This window comes from Oncorhynchus clarkii, chromosome 31, assembly GCF_045791955.1.
Source record: "Oncorhynchus clarkii lewisi isolate Uvic-CL-2024 chromosome 31, UVic_Ocla_1.0, whole genome shotgun sequence".
Lineage (NCBI taxonomy): Eukaryota > Metazoa > Chordata > Actinopteri > Salmoniformes > Salmonidae > Oncorhynchus > Oncorhynchus clarkii.
This window is the reverse complement of record NC_092177.1, coordinates 39,391,907-39,415,057: the sequence shown is the minus strand read 5'-3', so window position 1 is coordinate 39,415,057 and position 23,151 is coordinate 39,391,907. Positions and strand designations below refer to the sequence as shown.

The following is a 23,151-nucleotide window of genomic DNA, read 5'->3' as shown; positions in this document are numbered from 1 at the left end:
CAATGTGCCTCAGGATCTCGTCACGGTGTCTCTGTGCATTCAAATAGCACAGATAAAATGCAATTGTGTTTGTTGTCCGTAGCTTATGCCTGCCCATACCATAACCCCACCGCCAGCATGGGGCACTCTGTTCACACCGTTCAGCAAACTGTTCGCCCCCACACAACACTGTACACGCCGTCTGCCATCTGCCCGGTACAGTTGAAATCGGGATTCATCTGTGAAGTGCACACTTCTCCAACGTGCCAGTGGCTATCGAAGGTGAGCATTTGCCCACTGAAGTCAGTTAGGATGCTGAACTGCAGTCCGGTGAAGACTCTGGTGAGGACGACGAGCACGCAGATGAGCTTCCCTGAGACGTTTTTTGACAGTTTATGCAGAAATTCTTCAGTTGTGCAAACCTACAGTTTCATCAGCTGTCCGAGTGGCTGGTTTCAGACGATCCCGCAGGTGAAGGAGCCTGGCGTGGATGTCCTGGGCTGGCTTGGTTACCGGTGGTCTGCGGTTGTGAGGCCGGTTGTACGCACTGCCAAAATTTCTAAAACAACGTTGGAGGCGGCTTAGGGTAGAGAAATGAACATTCAATTATCTGGCAACAGCTCTGGTGGACATTCCTGCAGTCAGCATGCCAATTGCACGCTCCCGCAAAACTTTAGACGTCTGTGGGGTTGCAGAGCTGCAGCGCTGATTGTCAGACCAAGAGAGGGTTAGCTAACATGCTAAGTAGTTGCAAAGTTGTCTGTGATGAGATTGAAACATGCAACCTTCGGGTTGCTTGACGTTTGCGTTATACTGTATGTTTGACCTACCACTTTACTTTTGTTTGTCTCAAATCTCCCGTTGTCGTTGCTGATGAATGTATGCCATCTCTCGTTGCCAATGACAACAGGAGAAGTACCAGCGTGAGCAGGAGAAGCTGAAACAGGAGTGGGAGAGAGCGCAAAGAGAAGTGGAAGAGGAGGAGAGGCGGTACCATGAGGAGGTGTGTGTGTGTGCGCGTGTGTGTGTGCGTGTGCGTGTGTGTGTACTTGACAAAGATGGCAGGGTTGGGAGTGTGTATTTGCAGTGTTGGGGAGTAGTGAACTACATGTAACGATGTAACTAACTACTGGAACTACGCTACTTTTTTTTTTTAAATTAAATAAATATGAGTGAAGTAGGCAATCATTTCCTTTCTTGTTTGGCATCAGTCCTGCCTAAATCGCACTTGAAACATTGTTTTTGTGTTTAACAGGCTAAATGACACATTCTGTTAACATATGACCCCAAAGTGATCCGTTCTTGTAATTTTGTATTCTATGACATTTCAGATTGACATAATATAGTTTTTAAGTAATACTTTTTCAAAGTAACTTTAGTTAAGGAATCTATCTTCTTCATATGGATAGCTTTAGTGTAGCTTAACTTCTTCCAGTGAGAAGTAGTTGGTAGCTTGGTAGGCTACAGTGCCTTCGGAAAGTATTCTGACCCCTTTTTGTTAGGTTACTGCTCTATTCTAAAATTTATTAAATTGTTTTTTCCCCTCATCAATCTCCACACAATATGTCATAATGACAAAGCAAAAACAGGATTTTATACATTTTTGCTAATTTATAAAAAATGTCAAATGTAAATATCACATTTACATAAGTATTCAGCCCTTTACTCTTTACTTTGTTGAATCGCGTTTGGCAGCGATTACAGCCTCGAGTCTTCTTGCGTATGACCCTACAAGCTTGGCACATCTGTATTTGGGGAGTTTCTCCCATTCTTCTCTGCTGATCCTCTCAAGTTCTGTCAGGTTGGATGGGGAGTGTTGCTGCGCAGCTATTTCAGGTCTCACCAGAGATGTTCGATCGGGTTCAAGTTCAGGCTCTGGCTGGGCCACTCAAGGACATTCAGAGACTAGTCCCAAAGCCATTCCTGCGTTGTCTTGGCTGTGTGATTAGGGTCGTTGTCCTGTTGGAAGGTCAACCTTCACCCCAGTCTGAGGTCCTGAGCGCTCTGGAGCAAGTTTTCATCGAGGATCTCTCTGTACTTTGTCCCATTCAACTTACGTCATGTGCCTTTTACTGAGGAGTGGCTTCTGTCTAGACACTCTACCATAAAGGCCTGATTGGTGGAGTGCTGCAGAGATGGTTGTCCTTCTGGAAGGCTCTCCCATCTCCACAGAGGAACTCTAGAGCTCTGTCTGGGTGACCATCAGATTTTTGGTCACCTCCCTCACCAAGATCCTTCTTGGCAGCCAGCTATAGGAAGAGTCTTGGTGGTTCCAAACTTCTTCCATTTCTTCCATTTAACTTATTCCATTTGAATGATGGAGGCCACTGTGTTCTTGGGGACCTTCAATGCTGCATAAATGTGTTGGTACCCTTCCCCAGAAGGGTACTAAAACACAATCGATACAATCCTGTCTCGGAGCACTACTGACAATTCCTTCGACCTCATGGCTTGGTTTTTGCTCTAACATGCACTCTCACCTGTGGGACCTTATTTCGACAGGTGTGTGCCTTTCCAAATCATTTACCAATCCATTTAATTTACCACAGGTGGACTACAATCAAGATGTAGAAACATCTCAAGGATGATCAATGGAAATAGGATGCACCCGAGCTCAATTTCAAGTCTCGTAGCAAAGGGTCTGAATTACTTATGTAAATAAGGTATTTCTGTTTTTGCTTTGTCGTTATGGGGTGTTGTGTGTAAATTGCTGAGGATTTTTATTTTTTTCTCAATTGTTTAATAAGGTTGTAACGTAACAAAATGTGGAAAAAGTCAACGGGTCTGAATACTTCCCGAAGCCCCTGTATGTATGTATGTGACTGCTGACTGAAAACAAACTTGTTATCATCCTACAAGTGTCCTCCTACCTTTTCCCTACAATGACTCTTTCCCGCATTCTGCCCTCCCTCTCGCCCTAACTCCCTGCCTTCGTCATTCAATCTTCCCTCCTTCCCCTCCCCCTTTACCCCCCCCCCCCCTCCGCCTTCTTTCATCCTTGCCTCCCTCCCTCCTTTCCTCCCTCCACAGGAGCGCAGGATACTAGAAGAGACTGTGGCCCCCCTGACCCCCCTCTCCTGCAACTTGCCCTCACCCATCCGGGGTGACGCCCCCACACCAATGGACCCCCAGGACACCATCGTCCGGTCGCTGGCCGACTGGGAACGCAAGCAGGAGCTGCTGGAGAGGCAGGGGGTGAGAGGAGACGTTATCTTGGGTTACCTTTGGAATCAATCTAACATTTTGAATGAGCCATTTTATTCAAGAGTAAATATCTGCAAAGAGGCAATGTGCTTTTTTGTTACACTGGATTTTAAGGTAATACAACTTGACACAGTTCAAATACATTATACTCCGTGTATGAGTAGGGACGTGGACTTCACTAATCCAGTGAAATTGTGAACTAACCGTTTGAATTTATTAAACAGCTAATATGTCCCATAAGGCAGTATGTTTTGTGTTTCAGTAGATTTTAGGGTGATTTGTAACTAGCCCTTTGAAACGGCCTTTATCTCTCTTCGTCCACCAGGGGAACACAGAGAGTGTGGAATGGAAACGACAAGACAACGACAGGAGTAGTGACATCAGCACAGCGTCCAGAGATGAGAGCCTGAACACAGCAGTTAGGTCAGTCTGAGAGCGTGTGCGTGCGTGTGCCCTTGAACCCTACAATGGGCGTGAAAATGATGACTTTCTATTTATTACCATGGTTCATTAATGACAAATGTTTTTTTTAAATTGTACCCAAAGTGAAACTAATCAATCATTTAAGCAAATAATCAATCGCCCACAGCTCGATCAGCCAGAACAGCAGTCAGACAGACAAGCTGACTCCGAGTCTGAGGAACGGCCAAAGAGCACCTCCCGCCATGGCCCTGCCCCAGCCCCCCAACAAGAAACAACATCCAGAGGTCTTACTAGACTGCGCCAAACCCAGCCAACAGACGCCCTCTCGGGACAGGAGGTATGTGTGGGTGCGGAGGGATGTGGGGTGGGGTCAGGGTGCATGCGTGAGTGTTGAGTTTGTTCTATCATTCACAGGCTAATATACACTGTATCATGCAGAGAGGTTTCTCTTTTTGTTTTTAAGTGAGTTTATTGAATGCTGCTCCACATCTCCTATCTGTTTGATGGACATGCCTTTTACCCAGGTGGCCTTGCCTCACTGTCATGATAAACTGTTCATCTCAAACCACCCACTCGCCCCTACCAACTCACTCGGAGGGCCCTCCGTTGTCACGTGTCGCTGACGAAAAACTCTGAGGGTGACTTCCAGAGAGTGGCGAGGGGGATCAATAAAACCCATCGACATTGGGACACACTGGTGACTTGAATGATGCAATTTGTGTTTCTACTTTGAAATAATAAAACACGCATAACATTCAAATGAACAAATCCAGCCTATCCTTTTACGAGACATAAAGCCCGGTAAACAGTTAAACATTTATTATTTGGGAGGTATTTAATCTGTTACATGTCAAGTCTCTCAATATCAGACACATAAACAAATTCACGTGGCATATAAATTAGGCACGACTCTCCGTCATGTTGTTCTGAGCGGCACATAATTCCAAACGCGCCACGGTGCATGTCGAGATAGCACTTCGCTCTGAGTCATGCAGCCTTGCTGGCTTGGTTGGAAGTGGCTGTCGCAGGGTGTAATTAGCCCCCATGCACCCTCGATGAGTTTTACTCCGTCAGCTTCGGGGCACTTGTGTATATGGCGGAGGCACACGTGGATGAGCAAATGGAGGGCTGCGGGGGAAAGGGAGTGATTTGGGATTCAGTGAAGGCTTTATAGATTCATGACAACAAGAGATGATATCTTTACAAATTCACACAAAAAAAAGGTCCCTTATTTATAATTGTCCAAACCAATAAAAATGTCATTTTGTTGGTGGTTCAAAAGAGATGAAAAAAAAATAAGAATAAAATAAGAACACATATAGGTAAACCTACTGCCTATAGTGCAAATGTGTCAAATGCAGCCATATTGCACACTGTATGGTCAACAGAATTGGCAACAACATCTGTATTTTCACCTATAACAGTGTTTCCCAACTCAAGTCTTGAATTCCCAACAGCGCACGTTTTTGTTGTCGCCCCTGACAAACTGACCTGATTCATCATTGAGGGCTTGATGATTAGTTGACAAGTTAAATCAGGTGTGCTTGTCCGGGGCTACAAAAATGTGTGTTTGGGGTACTCGAGGACTGGAGTTGAGAAACACTGACCGATTGAACCTCAATATTGTTTGCTTACCTCCCATACTTTTGATTGGTCCAATTCATACTAATGGATTCAATCATGTCCATGTTGCAAGGCAGGTCATCATGTTGCATGTTGCTCTTCATCTCCAGGTGTGGCTCTATTGAAACCATGGGGCCCAGTCCATTAAAGTCACCCACCACATGCCCATCCGACATGCCTCCATCTCCAAACAGGTATTTTGTCACATGTTGACATATTGTACACCAGAGGGCGCCAAACTCAGCTCCTTGAGGCCGCTCACTGCTGCGTCTGTCATGTGTTATATTGAGAAGGATTTTGAACTTGCTGCAAGTGCAAAGTTTGATCTCTGTGAAAAGTAAGGCAATCATGTCAGTTCTATAGAAGACATTTCTGGTATCTCAAACTGGTATAACTGAGTCACATATACTGTAGTAATAGAACACACCCCCTCCTGAGTGGCACAGCTGTTAAAGGCACTGCATCTCAGTGCAAGAGGTACACTGCAGTCCCTGGTTCAAATCCAGGCTGCATCACATCTGCCTGTGATTGGGAGTCCCATAAGGTGGCATGCAATTGGCCCAGCGTCGTCCAGGTTTGGCCATTGTAAATAAGAAATGTTTCTTAACTGACTTGCCGAGTTAAATAAAGGTTACACATGTAGATTCATAGGCTTTTACTACAGTATATGCGAGTCAGGAGGAATCTACAAGCCTCAATCCCTAAATGTTCCATTCCCTATCACTGGACCATACTTCATTTGGCAGCGCGGGCTTTCAGTTTGTGCTGCTCAGTTGTCAATCTGTGTTAATCGGGACCATATTCTCCCCTGCAGGTCAGTGAGCGGTAAGAAGCTGTGCTCCAGTTGCGGCCAGCCTCTGGGCAAAGGGGCGGCCATGATCATTGAGACCCTCAGCCTTTACTTCCACATCCAGTGCTTTAAGGTCCGTATCACGGCAGACTGAGGCAGGCTGAGGTAGGCTGAGGCAGGCTGTGTTAGGTCAGCGCCGTATCGTCACAGCGCCACATCCATCCATAGGTAGTAGCCACAGGGCCATGACTAATGCACTTGATGATAAATTTCAGTCCAACCCCCCCAGATTCTCCTGGTTGATCTTTAAGGATAGTACAGGGGCAAGTAAAATATCCCACCCAACCAATCAGAAGACAAGGTGAAGGAATTACCATATTGCTTAAACCTTTTCGAATCCTCTCTCGTCAATACTTTAACCGATGCCGCCAGCTTTGTCGTATCAGTGATTACTACAAGGAAGTAAGGAAAGAATTATGCATTTTCAAAGTATTCAAACGAAGCCCATGTCTTACTTTGCATCCACCTTCCTCTCGCTCTCTCTCTCTCTCTCTCTCTCTCTCTTTCTCTCCCTCCCTGTATTTCTCGCTCTCTTCCTCTTCCCCCTCTGTTCACCCTGCAGTGTGGGGTCTGTAAGGGGCAGCTGGGTGACACCACCACGGGGACAGACGTGAGGATTCGTAACGGCCTCCTCAACTGCCACCAGTGCTACATCCGCTCCCGCTGTGAGTCACACACACACACACTCACATCCCCGCTTACACACACACACTCACATCCCCGCTTACACACACACACGTATACATACTTGATAACAGACTATCTCTCTCTCAAACTCACACATACAGACTCTCTCTTTCTCGCATACACACCTTTGTCTTCCTTGCTTTCACATGATAAATAGCTACATCACACACTGATTAACTTATTGCCCTTTTCACAGTATTCATTTTGCTGATACAGGAGTATCATTTACCAAATTGCCTCACAGAAATACATGTATTTTTCCTTAGTCCAATTGAATTATGATGATCATCTATTAGAGAATTTACAGTTGTGCTTAATATTGCTCTATTTCTTTACAGCAGCCGGCCAGCCAACCACATTGTGACGACATTGGGAAAGCACAAGGATTACGGAGAAATTGTCTCGATTCTTCCTTTTTCTCCAGTAATCGACATATGTGTGAAATGTGTCTTGTTTGTCAAGGCCTATGTTGGGATTTGTTGCAATATCTGCAATTCACATCCCATGACTTGATTGAAATGGGCCAAAATATTCCTGACCTTGTGTGTGCATTGAATATTAGTGACTGATCGTAGTAGCCTTATGGATTATATTGGCCCTGTATGATTACAGCTCAGAGGTTCTCATTTCCTCGTTTCTATATGCACCCACAAGCCCTTGTGAAGATGGTGGCCATTTTGATTCTGAGCTCTGATACTGTATATTTGGTGTAGACAGTATGACAGCCTCCATCACTTCCAAACTGAAAAGGAAACTCCTGAAAATACCAATGCAATGAAATCCAACAAACTGAGTTTGGGACTTAGACTAAATATTTGCTAATAAGAAAACCTTTTCTTTGAATCTCTTGTATGGAGGTTGTTAGATAGGCCTTATTAGTCTTTCGTTTGTAACTTCAGCTTTTAATTTGTTCCTTAAGAAGGTTGTCAAGATTTCGAATTAAAGTGTCAAGTATTGTAATAGAAGTGCATTCCATTTTGCTGACTTGAGGTCTTTAGGGTTATTTCTTGATGGTCAGCAAAAGTCTTAGAAAAGCCTGATTTTTTTTCCTCCTGATTTAGATTTTTGCTGAAACCACAATTAATCCAAACGCTGGTTTAAATTCCGGGAGTAAAATTGTTTTTCTGCCTTTCTTATATTTACAGGAAGCTCGAAAATTGGCTGTTTATCTTTTATTTATTCCCTATTGCTTTAGTAGCCTACTGGATTTTTAAAATATATACCGCGCTGTTACTAGGATATACATTACCGTAACATTGCACTTTGGCCTGAAAAGGTCCTCCTTTTCTCTCTTTCTTTGCTCGAAACAAATATCCGCTTACAAAGTTAGACGTACTTGATTTTAGAGCAATAACAGGAACCGGTGCATGTGAACTGGATTGCGCTTGTGGAGGTTAACATGTGTCATTTAGTACGGATGTATGCTACTGTACTAAACCATTCGGTTTCCTCTTAAACAATTATCTTTAGGAATGTCACGCTTGAAATGTCACAAAACATGTGCCTTAGGTAAGCAGGTGATTGCACACGCCAGGGAAGGGAACCCAATTACGGTGTCCACTTAAGTATGACTAGTAAGAACGGGAGGTGTTTGTTCATTTGAGTATGATGGGGTAGGTTTTGGAGGTTTTTGTCGAAATAGCGCTAAAACACAGAGGACACTGCACCAGGACTTAAAATCGCCCCCACTCCAATTTTTTTTTTGTTGATATCCCCCTTTATTTTGGGGGGACTTATGCCAGAGCCTACCAAACCTTCCATTTGTTTTCTCGTGATTTCGTGACAGTAATAGTCTTTACAATTTAAACACCGAATTTAGAATACATCTAAGACATATGGTGGAAGTATGTAATATCAGCCCTTAGCAGCAACAACAAAAATGCCATTGTTTCCGTATGTTTGTATTGTATTATAATGAGTCTATATGCCTCTCTATGCCCTGTTGACAGTGGTGACGATTTTGGTAAATGCTCAGCAATAGAAAACCATTTTCAACACACACAACAACAAAAAATCATTAGGCCTACCTGTTGCGTTGTGAAATAATGGCTAAAAATGGTCTTACCAGCAGTTGCACGTGAGTAACATTTGGTTGGATATAAACTAAAGATCAGTGCCAGCAGTTTGAGAAGGTATACCAGTTGTATGTTCAAATGGACGTAGGCCTATTCCAAATCATTTGCTATGTCGAACTAAATCCATAGCTTACTCTTGTATCGGATGTATGATCCATTCTCAAATGTAGCTTACAACTTTGCCCGTCTGGGTACATTTTTCTGACATACTGTATTTTTAAGCTTCGGTTTTGATTGTGTCTTTTTTTAACTTTTACTTAGGAAATGAATAAATCTCGTCTAATTCTGCAGGGGGGGGGCATCTTTGAGACAGAAATATCGATATTGTCTTAGCAGGATGAATAGCTTGGGAATTATATTTTATGTCTAAGTTCTGTATTTATTGTAATATTCACCTGAACACTATCCGAATATAGATAAATGTGATGTTCAAATGCAATGGCTTTATAGTATACTGTATGTTTATAAATAAAATGTAACAAAATAAATGGACTTGTGGGTGTCTGTAGTTATATGATATTATGAAGTAATGTGCAGCAGCGTGTGGGCGAATCGGCTCAACTTGCCAGAAAGCGTGCTTTCTGGCGGGATGCGCTGTCCATGGTGCTGAAGTCAATCCCCAGCCATTAGAATGGGCCACGGCCGCCAGAATGGTGTCTTTCAGTGTATTAGTTGACTTATATTATAGATGTGCATAGTAATACAAGATATTACAGAATCCATGACAAAAGTTATTAAAGAATGTGATTTAATTTGTGAGAACCAATATGTCAATTTGACGTGGATTAGGGAATCAGAAGATAATAGCAATTTATGTGCGAATTTGGTTAACCTTTTTTAAATATTTTCTATGCAGAATAGTAGCCTAAGGTGTTTGCTTACATGTTGTCTAAAGATGTACAAAGAGAAACATGACAAAACAAATTTGATTATTATTTTTATCATCAACAACCATTTCAATGGTACACCTGGAAAACTATGTGAACATGTAGAAATATTTCCTTCTTAAATATAAGCATTCATTACCTACATATAAATAGCTTTCAAATCCTGGACAAAACATGTTACATTATGCTCACAAAATGGGGGAAAATATTATAAAATTGGACAGAAAAGACGACATGCAAATAAAAATGAAATAAATACAATGTTTGCATCCATTCCCTTTTTTTTTTACGCAAAATAAATTTGCCAATTGTAACTTTGTAAAACATCAAAAAAGACTGTGATTCTACAAGGGGAGTATGGCCTATGGTCAACTATAGGATACAATAATACATATTAACGCTATACAATTTGAGCCACAAAAACACACAAAACAATTAGGCCTACTTATTTCTGTCAGCGGTGAACTGTTGTACTTTGTGCCTTTTTTTGGGAAATAATGCAAGTTCATTTGATATCAACAATTGGAGAAAAAAAACTACATTCTTCATGAGCCCTGAAACAGTGACGTATAGGCTACTTATACTTAGCAAGTTGCGTCAGGAAAATGACAAAATAGTTGATGTCTCATTCGATAATAAGCGGAGATATTCGATATATCAAACACCTTCAGTCAAATCAGAATGTCGGCAACTTAAAAAATGTAAATTTAAAAAAAGCATTTGTAGCCTACAGTGTCGATATATTTTGACATCTGGTCCTATGATGGGACTGCGTATGAATGCGCAGCTGTTAGTGGTTACTTGAACCAGACAGTTATAAGTGCAGAATGACCACAATACTACCAGACGATAACCGAGAAGGAAGGCGTGAGGCAAAAAAATAAAAGTAGTAATCTTCATCTTTTTACAACTGCGGTTATGATTGGCCTATCAGTGTCCTTCTGTCTGTCTTGTAACATCCCTCCTTCCACGGACTCAACACTCCTCGGTCACCGGAGTCAGTAAACCATGTTTATCTTGTTGATTTTGTCAATGGGTCTCCGCTGTATTAGAACATGCTTGTCTTTACTAACGTAGCTTTGGCTCCGTTCTGTCTTTGCAAAGAGGACAGTACGCTGGCGAACGGTCCACCCAATGAGTCCGGGATAGAGGTGATGGTGCCGGGGGCAGAAGCCCAGCCTTGAATCGCTGTGTTTCCACACATGCCGGGAGACACTGATGTCTTCCCTTGGTCCACTTGTCCGTTTCCGCTGGAAATGTTGACCTGGCCACTGGTTGGACTGGGCCCGCTGCAGTTGGACGTCGGGACGGGGTTGGGCCCTGGTCCTCCGGTGCTGTCAGGATCGGTAGATTTGGTTTCTTTACTGTCCTCGTCCCTAGAGTCCGACTTCTTCCCGGAGCCATTCTTGGCAGCTGCAGCGGCAGCAGATGCCGCGCGCTCTTGCTTGCGGAATTTGGCGCGTCGGTTTTGGAACCACACCTTTACAACGAAAAACAGATCCAAAAGATTTAGACAACTGATAGTGAGCTATTTTTAAATTGTCATTAAATCAAATGGGACTACTGTATATGTAAATGACTGAAACCATTGTCATTCTGTCAATATTGGATGATGCAATATGATACTGTATCCGCATATTGACCGTCGGAAAACAACCCTCAAATGTGTAGTTATTCACATATAAGCATACAACAGTGTAGCCTAGGGGTTCTGTATGGACCTGATTTTGGCAAAATTCGTAATAAACGAAATACAATTTTTTTTAACCCCAAAATAATAGTAGGGAGCCTTGTTCGTAATGACTCGAGTGCGCTTTGATGAGGTGAGGATAGCGCCGGATATCATAGCCTACCTGTACTCTGGCTTCAGTCAAATCGATTTTGAGCGCCAGCTCTTCTCGTGTGTAGATATCCGGGTAGTGGGTCTCAGCAAAAACCCTCTCGAGCTCCTTGAGCTGTGCGCTGGTAAAAGTGGTCCGAATGCGCCTCTGCTTTCTCTTCTCATTCAGTCCACCATGATCCGTAAAGAGTTTGTAAGGAACTGGGGGAAATAAATGTCAACATTAAACTTATTTGCAATGGCAATAGCTATAGAGTAATAGAAAGATTTGATCATATGTAATTGCAATGTTGTCAGATTAAAATCAATCCGAATTATAATGATTCTGTTGAAAATCGGGTTATGTTGTTATTGTATTCTATAATCTGTTAGATTTCTTGTGGATTAGTGCTAAATTGAGACCAGTGATGAAATGTAATGTGGTTAATTGTAATGGTAAACTAATTCTTGCTTTGATATTGGGGTTCAAGTTTGGAAACTTGTCATAATGTTGCCATCTGTCCCGGTAGTTGCTATTGTAACTCCAATTCCGTGTCAATAATGAGCTTTAGTCTTTGGTTATCTAATTATTTTCGAAGCTTTATGTCTCATCGCAAAGTAAATAAATTATGCCTATCATTTTGGCAGCTTAAGATAATTTTGTTGGCGGTTTGGGTGTGACTGGTATAGTGTAACCCCGTAACTGAATTACCGATTGCCTGCAATCGCTTCTAACGTGATAAATTATTTCATTTGTGTAAGCAAATTTCGTTTGGTAAATACTAAACACATTTCCATTTTCAAATGCAATCAAGACGTCCTATATACCCGGGTAGAGAGCGTGGAGTGGTGGACAAAGTTGGCGGTTGCTTACCTGCAGCGTACGGGCTGCTTTGGTGGTCCCGCAGGGTCCCCAGACTGCAAGACCCCGGCGTGAGCGACGGGCAGCCGGAGGTAGCCCCAAACGTGGTCCTGATCGGATTGTACTGAAACCCACTGGCTTGACTGCACGAGCTGAAGTCCGCGTAGGCTGATGCCAAGCTTGACGTGTCCATCCCGGCCATACATGACTCGTAGGCAGAGGAATTTAAGTAAGAATACTCCATTTTATACATTTGAAAAGGCTCCGTGGATAAAGAAAGCCGCACTTCCCAGGAAAAATGATAAGAACGCGAGATATGTTGGGGAGAAATGAATTGCTTGGATTTGACTGTTTTGGAAAGAGGCCGTGGGTAGATGTGCACTGCTCAGCGCCTGCTCCAAAACTGGCCTCCTTTATAGGAGCTTCGCCCTGTTTTATGAAAAGCCCCCTAAGAGCCGCCTAGCCTCAGGTCTCTAGAGCATATAGTCCTCATAATAAACTTGGCTCTTTCCGCTTGGACAATAGCAAAGCGTTTGGTCTTATTGCTAGCGCTTTTTTACATGACAATAACTCATCAGTCTATTGGGCTGGCACTGTGGGACCGCGCTGTCCAACCTCCCTATCATTGATCCCCTGCATCTCTAATTAGAATTTAATACCACGCCATTATGAAGCCAAGCCCCCCCCCCCCCCCCCCCCCCCCCCCACGCCCCAGCGCGCTATCCACCTCTCTCCTTTCTAACCACCATCTTGCCCTTTAATTCAATCACACCACTTGGAAATAATGAAAGTTGGGTGACGATTCTCCCTGATCCAATTTTCCCCAAGCTTTTAAGCCTTTTAACCGACCGTATACCTTGGGCAGAATTTCAGATAGTATTCCCCTTCTCTCTTCTTGCCTTTTGATCACACTGTTTTGCATTCTTTCTTGGCTAGAAGTACGGATGCCTGAATGCTATACCTTGTAAGAATGTTAGCTCATGCGTCATTTTACAACAAAGGTAGATCTCAGGGGCGTATGAGATCTGTATTGTTGTTAAATTACACACCGTGTACACAAGGTTGGATTGTTGTTTTTATTGTAATAATTCTATAATAATTTTTGAATATTACTTTTATTACTATTATTGGACTTTTGGTGTTATTTTGCCCTACCACCATTGTTGTTGTCTGACTGTTGTTGTCTCAACAAACGAAACGAAAGTAGCCTGAACGAAAACAAAATGGTAGGCCAGACCGGCCACGTTTCATTTTAAAAATGTACATTATTATAGGAATATAGGATATTCCTATATTAAATACTGGATGGGTATAGTCTATTCCTATAAAACAATTATGATAGTCCTGTATTATTTCAATTACTTAAAGGTAAAGCCGCAGAATATGTTTTATCTTCTAAATCACACTTCATGTGCACGGCGTGTTTCAATTAAACTTCGGGGGTAATTTTTTATGATTCGAATTAGGTTGTTATTCGTTTTATTGCATTTGGCCAAAAAAAATCTTTCTAATTAATGTAACTAAGTTGTGAGCAAGCCATCGGAACTTCTAGGCACACAATATTAGGCTAATTTGGTTTTGGTAATAAGGTGAACCTTTTTGTACTGTTCTTTCATTTGATCACGTTCGTGCTCATAACCTACATGTCATCATTTTATGTTTTGTCCACAGACTATTTCCCCAAGGAATTATTGCCTTTCTAAAGAAAAATGCTGTGTAGCAACATTTCATTCGTTGCATAATGATTATTTTATTATTATTTTATTTTACCCAACGGAAGTGTATCAAAATAAAGGTGTACATGTGTCTAGGCGCAATGATATTTTTCTGCATCGATTGAAGACGAATGTTTCCCATGATAATGATACTAAATAAATTGACAAGTTGTTTCCAAGTCTCCAACCATAAAACCAGGGATGTGCACACTGCACACATCTGTAGGGATAGGTACCTCCAAAGAACCCCTCTAAGATTAACGTCAATTTGAGGGCAATCATTCAATGTATTTATTTCAAAACATTTTCACCATGAAAATGAAACGAAGGCATCTGCCAAAAATAGAGCTTTAATTATTTGAAATAAACTGATAAAGGCTTTGACCCTTTGTTGGTGTCCCTAAAAAAGAAAGTAGGCCCATTTTCTTTGATGATGTTCAAAATAGGAGATGCAAGGTGCAATTGAACAACAACAAAAACGAGCATAACATTGAAGATGTTACGCTAATGAAGTCCTATTCGATCGATAGTTTTTTTCCCCACCACAATTGCTGACGCGTTTCAGTGTCTTTCCCCCTTTTCTTTAAGCGTTGCAAATTCAATGATGAACGACAATAAGAAGGAATTCTTTCTTGACACAACCCAGTCCCTTTTATGTAAATGCTGTCTCTTTCTTTCTTATTTCTTTCTTTCTTATTTTTCTTTCTACACGCGAGTTGTGACTTAAAGTTGTAAAGCCTACCACATGGTTAATTTGATTATTGAAACCAAAGACCAACTGGTTCACCGTCCTCCCTCCACGCGTCTGGCACCGCAAAAGAAGCCATCTCTATGAATTAATCTAATAACGGACAAAGAACCGAGAAGTCCTTTCTGATATTTTTGCCGAGGCAAATATAATTATAGCGTTTGCCATCCGTTTCTCTCATTCAAATGGATCTTTATTCGACCGGCCTATAGTCCACCATAGTCCACCAGTCATTGAAACGCCCTCCTTTATATTTTCAACATCTCCCTTTATTCTATCAACTGGTTTCGAAATATGTTGGGCGGAATACAATTTCAGAGTTAAAACCTTTGATATTTTGATTCGAGAATGTTACGCTCGTCCTCACATTTGAAAGACACGCGCACAGGCACAGCGCCGACACACACACGTTTTCAAAATCAACGAAGTAAAATAAGATTTGAGTCAGACTGTGAGTTGAGCCTTTTTCAAAAGTGGTTGAAATACAATTACGCATTACCCTTTCGGTAATGATGATGTTAACAAGTCCTCCCACTTGAAATTAAGCATTATCTCAAAAACAAATATCACAAGTGCATGGAATCCGGGATTTACAGTAACATAATGGTTATTTCATCAAAGTGAACCTGCAGTTCATTTGTTATCCTTCGACACATAAATGACAGCAACCATACTATCACTTAAATAAATCAGAACAACTGCGATGCGTGCGAGACACCACATTTTCATTGGCAAGTGCCACACAATAGCCGGAGACATTTAAAAGGCGGACAAGGAACTCCTCTTCTTTTAGTGGGCTCTGTCGTTGCTCAGCAATACAGGAATGCGGGTCGACAGGGGGACAAAACAGAGGAACAAAATGACATTGTCTGTGGATGGATTGGATATATCACACTCACAAAAAGGAAAAATAGAGAGGGGGATGAAGACACTGCGATGGGAGGAACCTCTGTCACATTGAACATAATGTCTTACTCGTGCTGACGAAAACTTACCGTTATCAAAACGGTTATTAATAAGGGCGTGCGTGTTCCGGGTGGGGTCGAATCACAAGCCGAAGGCAATGTTGATGATAAAGCTCAACATAAAATATTCATTCGGCTTGTTCTCCTGACAATTTCGTCTGATATCTCAATTTGATATTGAGATTATTAAGGCCTACACTAAAGTACCAAGGGAAAATAAAACGCACAGCACCAAACATCAAATAAACGAATAGGCTATGGAATTGTTTACAACTTTACCACTGTGCTATGGCGTGCTCTCTGAGACGTATGTTATTTTTCAAGTGCAAAATGTAGCAATCACTAATCTCGTATTATAATGGAATTATGAGCATATTTAATATGTCACTGTTTTTCGATAGCAATGGGAAATCATTTGTCACATAATATATCCTTATTAGACCTAGACCAATTTCTTCCCTTTATTTCCTACATCCATCGCCGCAGCAATTTGACTTGCAAACTTTTCTATGTCAAAATAAAGCTTTTATACAAGTCAAGTGAGTACGAAGATGTCGATGTAAGAATGTGATTTTATGATTTCCCTGCGAAAAAAATAATAGGCTATGTGGCGCGTCACCGGGCGCATCACGTTTCCACGCGCACAGATGGAAGGTGACATCTGGGGAAGAGGTAAATGAAATTAGAAGAGTGGGCTCTTTCTTTTGATGTCTGGACGAAAAGTTTCACGCACACAAAAAAAGCGTGTTGTGCTGTCCAGAATACAATAACTCGATGGACACTTTTCTGGTCTTTGATAACTACTGCAATTAGTTGTGGGAGGCCTACTTTCTGCCTCAACATAATGATGTACTACGCATTATGATGATGACAATATGGTCAAAATGAGGATATGTTGATGACGATAATGGTGGGCGGTGATGATGACGATAATAGTGATTATGATTAGGTTGAGCATTATAAATCAGCCATCTTCGTTCGTGTGTGGATCAAAGCAAGTTGATAGGATGCAATTGCAAGATATAAACATCTAATATTTTTTATGACGTTATCCATGTCTTCCAAACTTCGCCGGCCACCTTCGTGGGTCGAAGGCTTTGTGGTCTGTCTGCCCTCCTCGGGTTGCTCCTCTGCATTTGAAGCATTTTGAGGGCCTCCCAAGTGACATAGACCAGCGACTGGATTAGCATAAAAATCGTATTCCACCGGATAAGATTAACAATCGAACGCAGACCTGGCAGGAGCGAGAGCTATAGGCTAGGAATCAATTACTAAATTACTCAAACCTCTAAATCGACATTAACGCATGCCATCGACCAGCCTGAAGTAAAGATTTTGAAAAGATGTGATCATTAAATCTCTCGCCAGTGTTCAAAAATGTGGTTAATAAAATCGTCCAAAATGAGATGGAATTAAATTCTTATCAGAGTCCCATGTCATCATTTCATCTCGTGCTGTTTAACGTTGGTCAATGGCCTTCATGCGATTTCCCTCTCTTTAAATAAACTTAGTAAGTGAATCCTCCCCTCTTCGAGACATCGTTTGCGTGTTAATTTATCAGAGTTTTGGCGGATATGACTGCATGCCTACTCCATGAGGTAAAACCGGGAAATATAAAAGACTGTCCACCGTTTTATGACAATATGCATTTTTATATTTAGATCTTTTGTTTGTTTTTATTCATTTGATCAAAACAAAGATAATGTATTTTATAGTAGCCCTATAGTCAACTTGTTTTTGTTTGCCATTATTTCACACATTTTACACATAAGCATAGGCCTAGGCTGTGTTAGGCCTACACTTTTCACATGTAGGCCTAAACCCAAAATGTCTTGGGGACGACTTAAACTCAAGCTGTCAAAGCCTTACTAGCTGTCTCCCCTAAGTAGCCGTGCGGGGGTCGTCATGTGTCAGGCCAGTGGCGGGCGAAAGAGAGGGCATATTTTACTTAGCATATACTGGCATTATACCCCCCCCCCCCCCCCCCCCCCCCCCCCCCCATTAGCAATTGACAATTATTAGCTCCAGTTTCATAAATCAGCTGCTTGGAGCGTTATTATTGTTGAATTGAATGGCTGTTGGGGAAGTGAGGGTCAGTGTCATTAACTAGCCCCCCGAATCCCCACGCGTTCCTCCCCCGGCCCCCTGAAGGCATTTTGGGCTCAATACAAGGCAAAGACCTGCTGGCTAATATCGCCGTGTGGTCGGGCTAAAAGCTTAATCACACATGCATTAGCCAGAGACAGCGGGCCATTGTGTACACGTAGGTTTACTGGAATTAAGCGATTAATGGGAGGCTAGGACGGCAGGCGGACAGGGCAGCGCATCAAGAATGATGGAGCGCTTTTTAATGTTAAAACCCCAAATTGGCCAATGAGAGAGCGGATGTCGCGCTGACTGGTGCGGCGTCAAGGGGAGCGGCAATTACAGTAGACCTAGTCTCTCAATTCATCATAACACGTCAAGGTCATTGTGAAATTATATTGAAGATTGTATCCCGGCGCATTGTAATGTTTATTGCTTTGCTATTATACCCATTCCAACGATGCACACGTGTAAACACCTGCCATGCATGACAGAAGCTTACCAATTTGTTTCGCCTCATGCAAGTAGACCCCTTTATTTTCTTTCTTTTCATATTTGATGGTTTCACTTGTAAGTTCTGCATTACAGAATTTTTTGGGGTATGAGTCATCCCTTTAGGCCAATAATTACTCGGTCCCCTTATGAATGAATTATCATGAATAATTCAGAATAAACCCCAAAGTGGAAATTGTTAATATAATTAATTAGGCAGACTATAATATCCAGGCAACATAATTATTTAATAAAAATGAAATGTATTCACATGCTGGAGCTTGTACCTTATGTAATGTGAATATGTTTGTGGGATGTTGCTATAGGGAAATAACAAATGTTGTCCATTCATTACAATAATATATGACACACATTTGTCTTGTATTGCACATTCCACAAATTGCTTTAATTTATATCGGTAATTAACTTGCAGATCGCTAAATTGTTGAATCTATGGTTTCAGCCTGCAAGAAGGCATGTATTTTCACCAGGATGCTTGACTGGGTAACCTATCACCCAAAACACTGTAATCTTCTTGTGGGTTTATATCCACTTCATTTAACCATAACTACATTCTATGAAACTCAGAACCTCAGCAGAGGCAACACTCAATCAAAACCACAAACTGGGTTTCCAAGATTAGTCCAAAACGTCATTTTTCTTGCACTGCAGGCTAAGGTTGATACTCGACAAAACAATATGGTGTGAACCTAGAAGAAACTCTACTGCATATTAATATACGCATTTTTCTCACTGTTGTTGAAAAAAAAAAAAAGTATCCCTAACCTGGTTATAATCGGTTTTGATTGAATAGGGCCTTCAATACCCACAGCCACTAGCCAATCGTAATGCCTGTGGATCAATCAAAGCTAATTTGATTGGATATAATCCTTAAAAAAAATAGCCAGATGGGAGCAATCGGATGCAGTCTGCCCGTCCTGAGCCTCTGATTCACTTCCTGTTCCCAGAAGGCCCCTCTCTCTTTCGAAGAAGAAGAAAATGCTCCAGTACTTCCCTCTCCCAGCCTCCCGTGAGATTGCGTGACGTGTGTGACAAATTGCTGGATGTGCAGTTTTCTGAAGCGAAACCAACATGCCTCTCATCATCATAGGGCACAAATTTGATCAGAACACACCCAGAATCCCCAAGCTATCTGATGATGAATTGGCGTATCAGAGACTATGTTTATGCATCCCTCACTGGCAAATGAGAGTAAATTAATTCTCAGGCAAATATCAGGCCTGGGATTCCACAAGGCTGAGTCCTGGGTCTACCCACCTTGGTTAATTGCCGGAACATTTCCAAAGAGCATAGCAAAAGTAAACAGAAGTTATCTTATATCTGGTGATGTTTAAATATACATGTACCCATCCATCTTTTGGTCCCACAGAGTCCAAACTCAGGGAGGAATTAGACAAGATATTTGGAGTATTGACTCGGAACCATTATGGAACCAGAACTAGAATACACAGGGGCTCTCCAGAAGCAGAGTCTGCTGTCAGGTACTCACATTGTCCTCTACGCCAAGATAATGTGTTGCGTAAGCACAATAGTTATCCAAATGGTTTTGCAATTATAGAAATGGCAGAGAAGTTTTGATCTGTTATATAGCTCCTAATCATGTTTTTTATATATATATTTTAATGTTTTTGTTTTTCAAATACTTTCTCTCGTGCATTTTTCCATTGACGCCGTGACCTCCCACGCTACGACCTGTGTAGGATCTCATGTGAACAGCTTTTGTTTTACTTCTGCTGCTGAACAGTTGACTTGGCTAGCGCTTGGTCTAAGTCCATATTGAACCAACCCATAGAATGAAAACCAATACCCCGGGGGGTGATATAAAGTATCACTCAGAAGACAGAGCAAAGCCTAAGAGTAGCAATATAGCTAACGCAATAAAATAAAATGGTTTTCTGAATAAAGGTGGGAAGAAAGCGATAGACTGAAATCTCTATTTCAGGACCCTGGGCAGAGGTGACAGTTTGATGAAGCAAAATCCTGCAGCAAGTTCATATTTGTTTTTCTGAGGTCAGATGCTAAAGAATTCCCCCAACCAACACTATATATAATATGAGATAGGTTATTTATTCACTGCTGATACCATGTTTAGGAAATCATGTTGGTTTGGATTCAAGTTTCAGCCTAATTTTAGTCAAGGTGTTTGGAGGAGTATACAGATTTTTTGCACACTGACGGGACAAACTCGGGAAGGGTCTCAGGGCCAAAAACATGGAGCAAATGTCATCGTCAGTGTGTGGGAGTTTGGTTTGAAAAGATAAACAAGAAGCCTTCAGAAAGTATTCAACCCCCTTGACTTTTTCCACATTTTGTTATGGTACAGACTACATTTGAAATGAATTCAATTTGGTGTCACTAATCTACACACAATATCCCATAATGTCAAAGTAGAATTTAGATTTTGTAAATGTTTACAAATTAAATCAAATCAAATCAAATCAAATCAAATCAAATCCAATTTTATTTGTCACATACACATGGTTAGCAGATGTTAATGCGAGTGTAGCGAAATGCTTGTGCTTCTAGTTCCGACAATGCAGTAATAACCAACAAGTAATCTAACTAACAATTCCAAAACTACTGTCTTGTACACAGTGTGAGGGGATAAAGAATATGTACATAAGGATATATGAATGAGTGATGGTACAGAGCAGCATAGGCAGATACAGTAGATTGTATCGAGTACAGTATATACATATGAGATGAGTATGTAAACAAAGTGGCATAGTTAAAGTGGCTAGTGATACATGTATTACATAAGGATACAGTCGATGATATAGAGTACAGTATATACGTATGCCTATGAGATGAATAATGTAGGGTAAGTAACATTATATAATGTAGCATTGTTTAAAGTGGCTAGTGATATATTTACATAATTTCCCATCAATTCCCATTATTAAAGTGGCTGGAGTTGAGTCAGTGTCAGTGTGTTGGCAGCAGCCACTCAATGTTAGTGGTGGCTGTTTAACAGTCTGATAGCCTTGAGATAGAAGCTGTTTTTCAGTCTCTCGGTCCCAGCTTTGATGCACCTGTACTGACCTCGCCTTCTGGATGATAGCGGGGTGAACAGGCAGTGGCTCGGGTGGTTGATGTCCTTGATGATCTTTATGGCCTTCCTGTGACATCGGGTGGTGTGGGTGTCCTGGAGGGCAGGTAGTTTGCCCCCGGTGATGCGTTGTGCAGACCTCACTACCCTCTGGAGAGCCTTACGGTTGAGGGCGGAGCAGTTGCCGTACCAGGCGGTGATACAGCCCGCCAGGATGCTCTCGATTGTGCATCTGTAGAAGTTTGTGAGTGCTTTTGGTGACAAGCCAAATTTCTTCAGCCTCCTGAGGTTGAAGAGGCGCTGCTGCGCCTTCTTCACAATGCTGTCTGTGTGAGTGGACCAATTCAGTTTGTCTGTGATGTGTATGCCGAGGAACTTAAAACTTGCTACCCTCTCCACTACTGTTCCATCGATGTGGATAGGGGGGTGTTCCCTCTGCTGTTTCCTGAAGTCCACAATCATCTCCTTAGTTTTGTTGACGTTGAGTGTGAGGTTATTTTCCTGACACCACACTCCGAGGGCCCTCACCTCCTCCCTGTAGGCCGTCTCGTCGTTGTTGGTAATCAAGCCTACCACTGTTGTGTCGTCCGCAAACTTGATGATTGAGTTGGAGGCGTGCGTGGCCACGCAGTCGTGGGTGAACAGGGAGTACAGGAGAGGGCTCAGAACGCACCCTTGTGGGGCCCCAGTGTTGAGGATCAGCGGGGAGGAGATGTTGTTGCCTACCCTCACCACCTGGGGGCGGCCCGTCAGGAAGTCCAGTACCCAGTTGCACAGGGCGGGGTCGAGACCCAGGGTCTCGAGCTTGATGACGAGCTTGGAGGGTACTATGGTGTTGAATGCCGAGCTGTAGTCAATGAACAGCATTCTCACATAGGTATTCCTCTTGTCCAGATGGGTTAGGGCAGTGTGCAGTGTGGTTGAGATTGCATCGTCTGTGGACCTATTTGGGCGGTAAGCAAATTGGAGTGGGTCTAGGGTGTCAGGTAGGGTGGAGGTGATATGGTCCTTGACTAGTCTCTCAAAGCACTTCATGATGACGGAAGAGAGTGCTACGGGGCGGTAGTCGTTTAGCTCAGTTACCTTAGCTTTCTTGGGAACCTTAGCTTTCTTGGGAACAGGAACAATGGTGGCCCTCTTGAAGCATGTGGGAACAGCAGACTGGTATAGGGATTGATTGAATATGTCCGTAAACACACCGGCCAGCTGGTCTGCGCATGCTCTGAAAATGAAACGCTGAAATGTCTTAATTGAGTCAATAACTGTTCACCCCCTTCATAAGCACAGGCATAAACATTTGCTTGACAAATCACATAATAAGTTGCATGGACTCACTCTGTGTGCAATAGTAGTGGTTAACAGGATTTTTTGAATGACCATCCCATCTCTGTACCCCACACCTATAATTATCTGTAAGGTCCCTCAGTCGAGCACTGAAGATCAAGCATATATTCAACCACAAAGACCAAGGGAGGTTTTCCGCTGATTGGTAAAAAAAAATAAAAAATAATAAGCAGACCCTGAATATCCATTTAAACATGTTATTAATTCGGTTATGGATGGTGTATCAATACACCCAGTCACTACAAAGACACAGAGATTTCACAATGAGGCCAATAGTCATTTTAAAACAGTTACAGAGTTTAATGGCTGTGATATGAGAAAAC

At 42.1% G+C, this 23,151-nt stretch overlaps 2 protein-coding genes across 7 annotated transcripts in view; one reads left to right on the top strand and one right to left on the bottom strand.

The window, feature by feature from the left end:
• The window catches only part of LOC139390520 (LIM and calponin homology domains-containing protein 1-like), a 153,139-nt gene extending 143,806 nt beyond the window's left edge, over positions 1 to 9,333 (top strand). For 4 of the 6 annotated variants that reach the window (XM_071137685.1, XM_071137681.1, XM_071137680.1 and 1 more), the window contains 8 exons: positions 890 to 982; positions 3,010 to 3,174; positions 3,509 to 3,606; positions 3,773 to 3,943; positions 5,340 to 5,423; positions 6,044 to 6,152; positions 6,642 to 6,744; positions 7,105 to 9,329. In XM_071137685.1, coding sequence (XP_070993786.1) covers positions 890 to 982; positions 3,010 to 3,174; positions 3,509 to 3,606; positions 3,773 to 3,943; positions 5,340 to 5,423; positions 6,044 to 6,152; positions 6,642 to 6,744; positions 7,105 to 7,130 — 849 coding nt within the window. In that variant the 3' untranslated portion in view covers positions 7,131 to 9,329. Of the gene's footprint in view, positions 1 to 889; positions 983 to 3,009; positions 3,175 to 3,508; positions 3,607 to 3,772; positions 3,944 to 5,339; positions 5,424 to 6,043; positions 6,153 to 6,641; positions 6,745 to 7,104 lie in introns of all 6 variants that reach the window. The other 2 variants (XM_071137684.1, XM_071137683.1) reach the window with 1 other exon arrangement.
• A 1,443-nt stretch (positions 9,334 to 10,776) lies between these two features.
• Positions 10,777 to 12,662, bottom strand: LOC139391078 (paired mesoderm homeobox protein 2B-like). The gene is made up of 3 exons (XM_071138582.1): positions 12,422 to 12,662; positions 11,582 to 11,769; positions 10,777 to 11,208 (listed from the first exon to the last, which is right to left on the bottom strand). Exons 1-3 carry the CDS (start codon positions 12,660 to 12,662, stop codon positions 10,777 to 10,779), a joined length of 861 nt encoding a protein of 286 aa, XP_070994683.1.
• Positions 12,663 to 23,151: the final 10,489 nt, after the last annotated feature.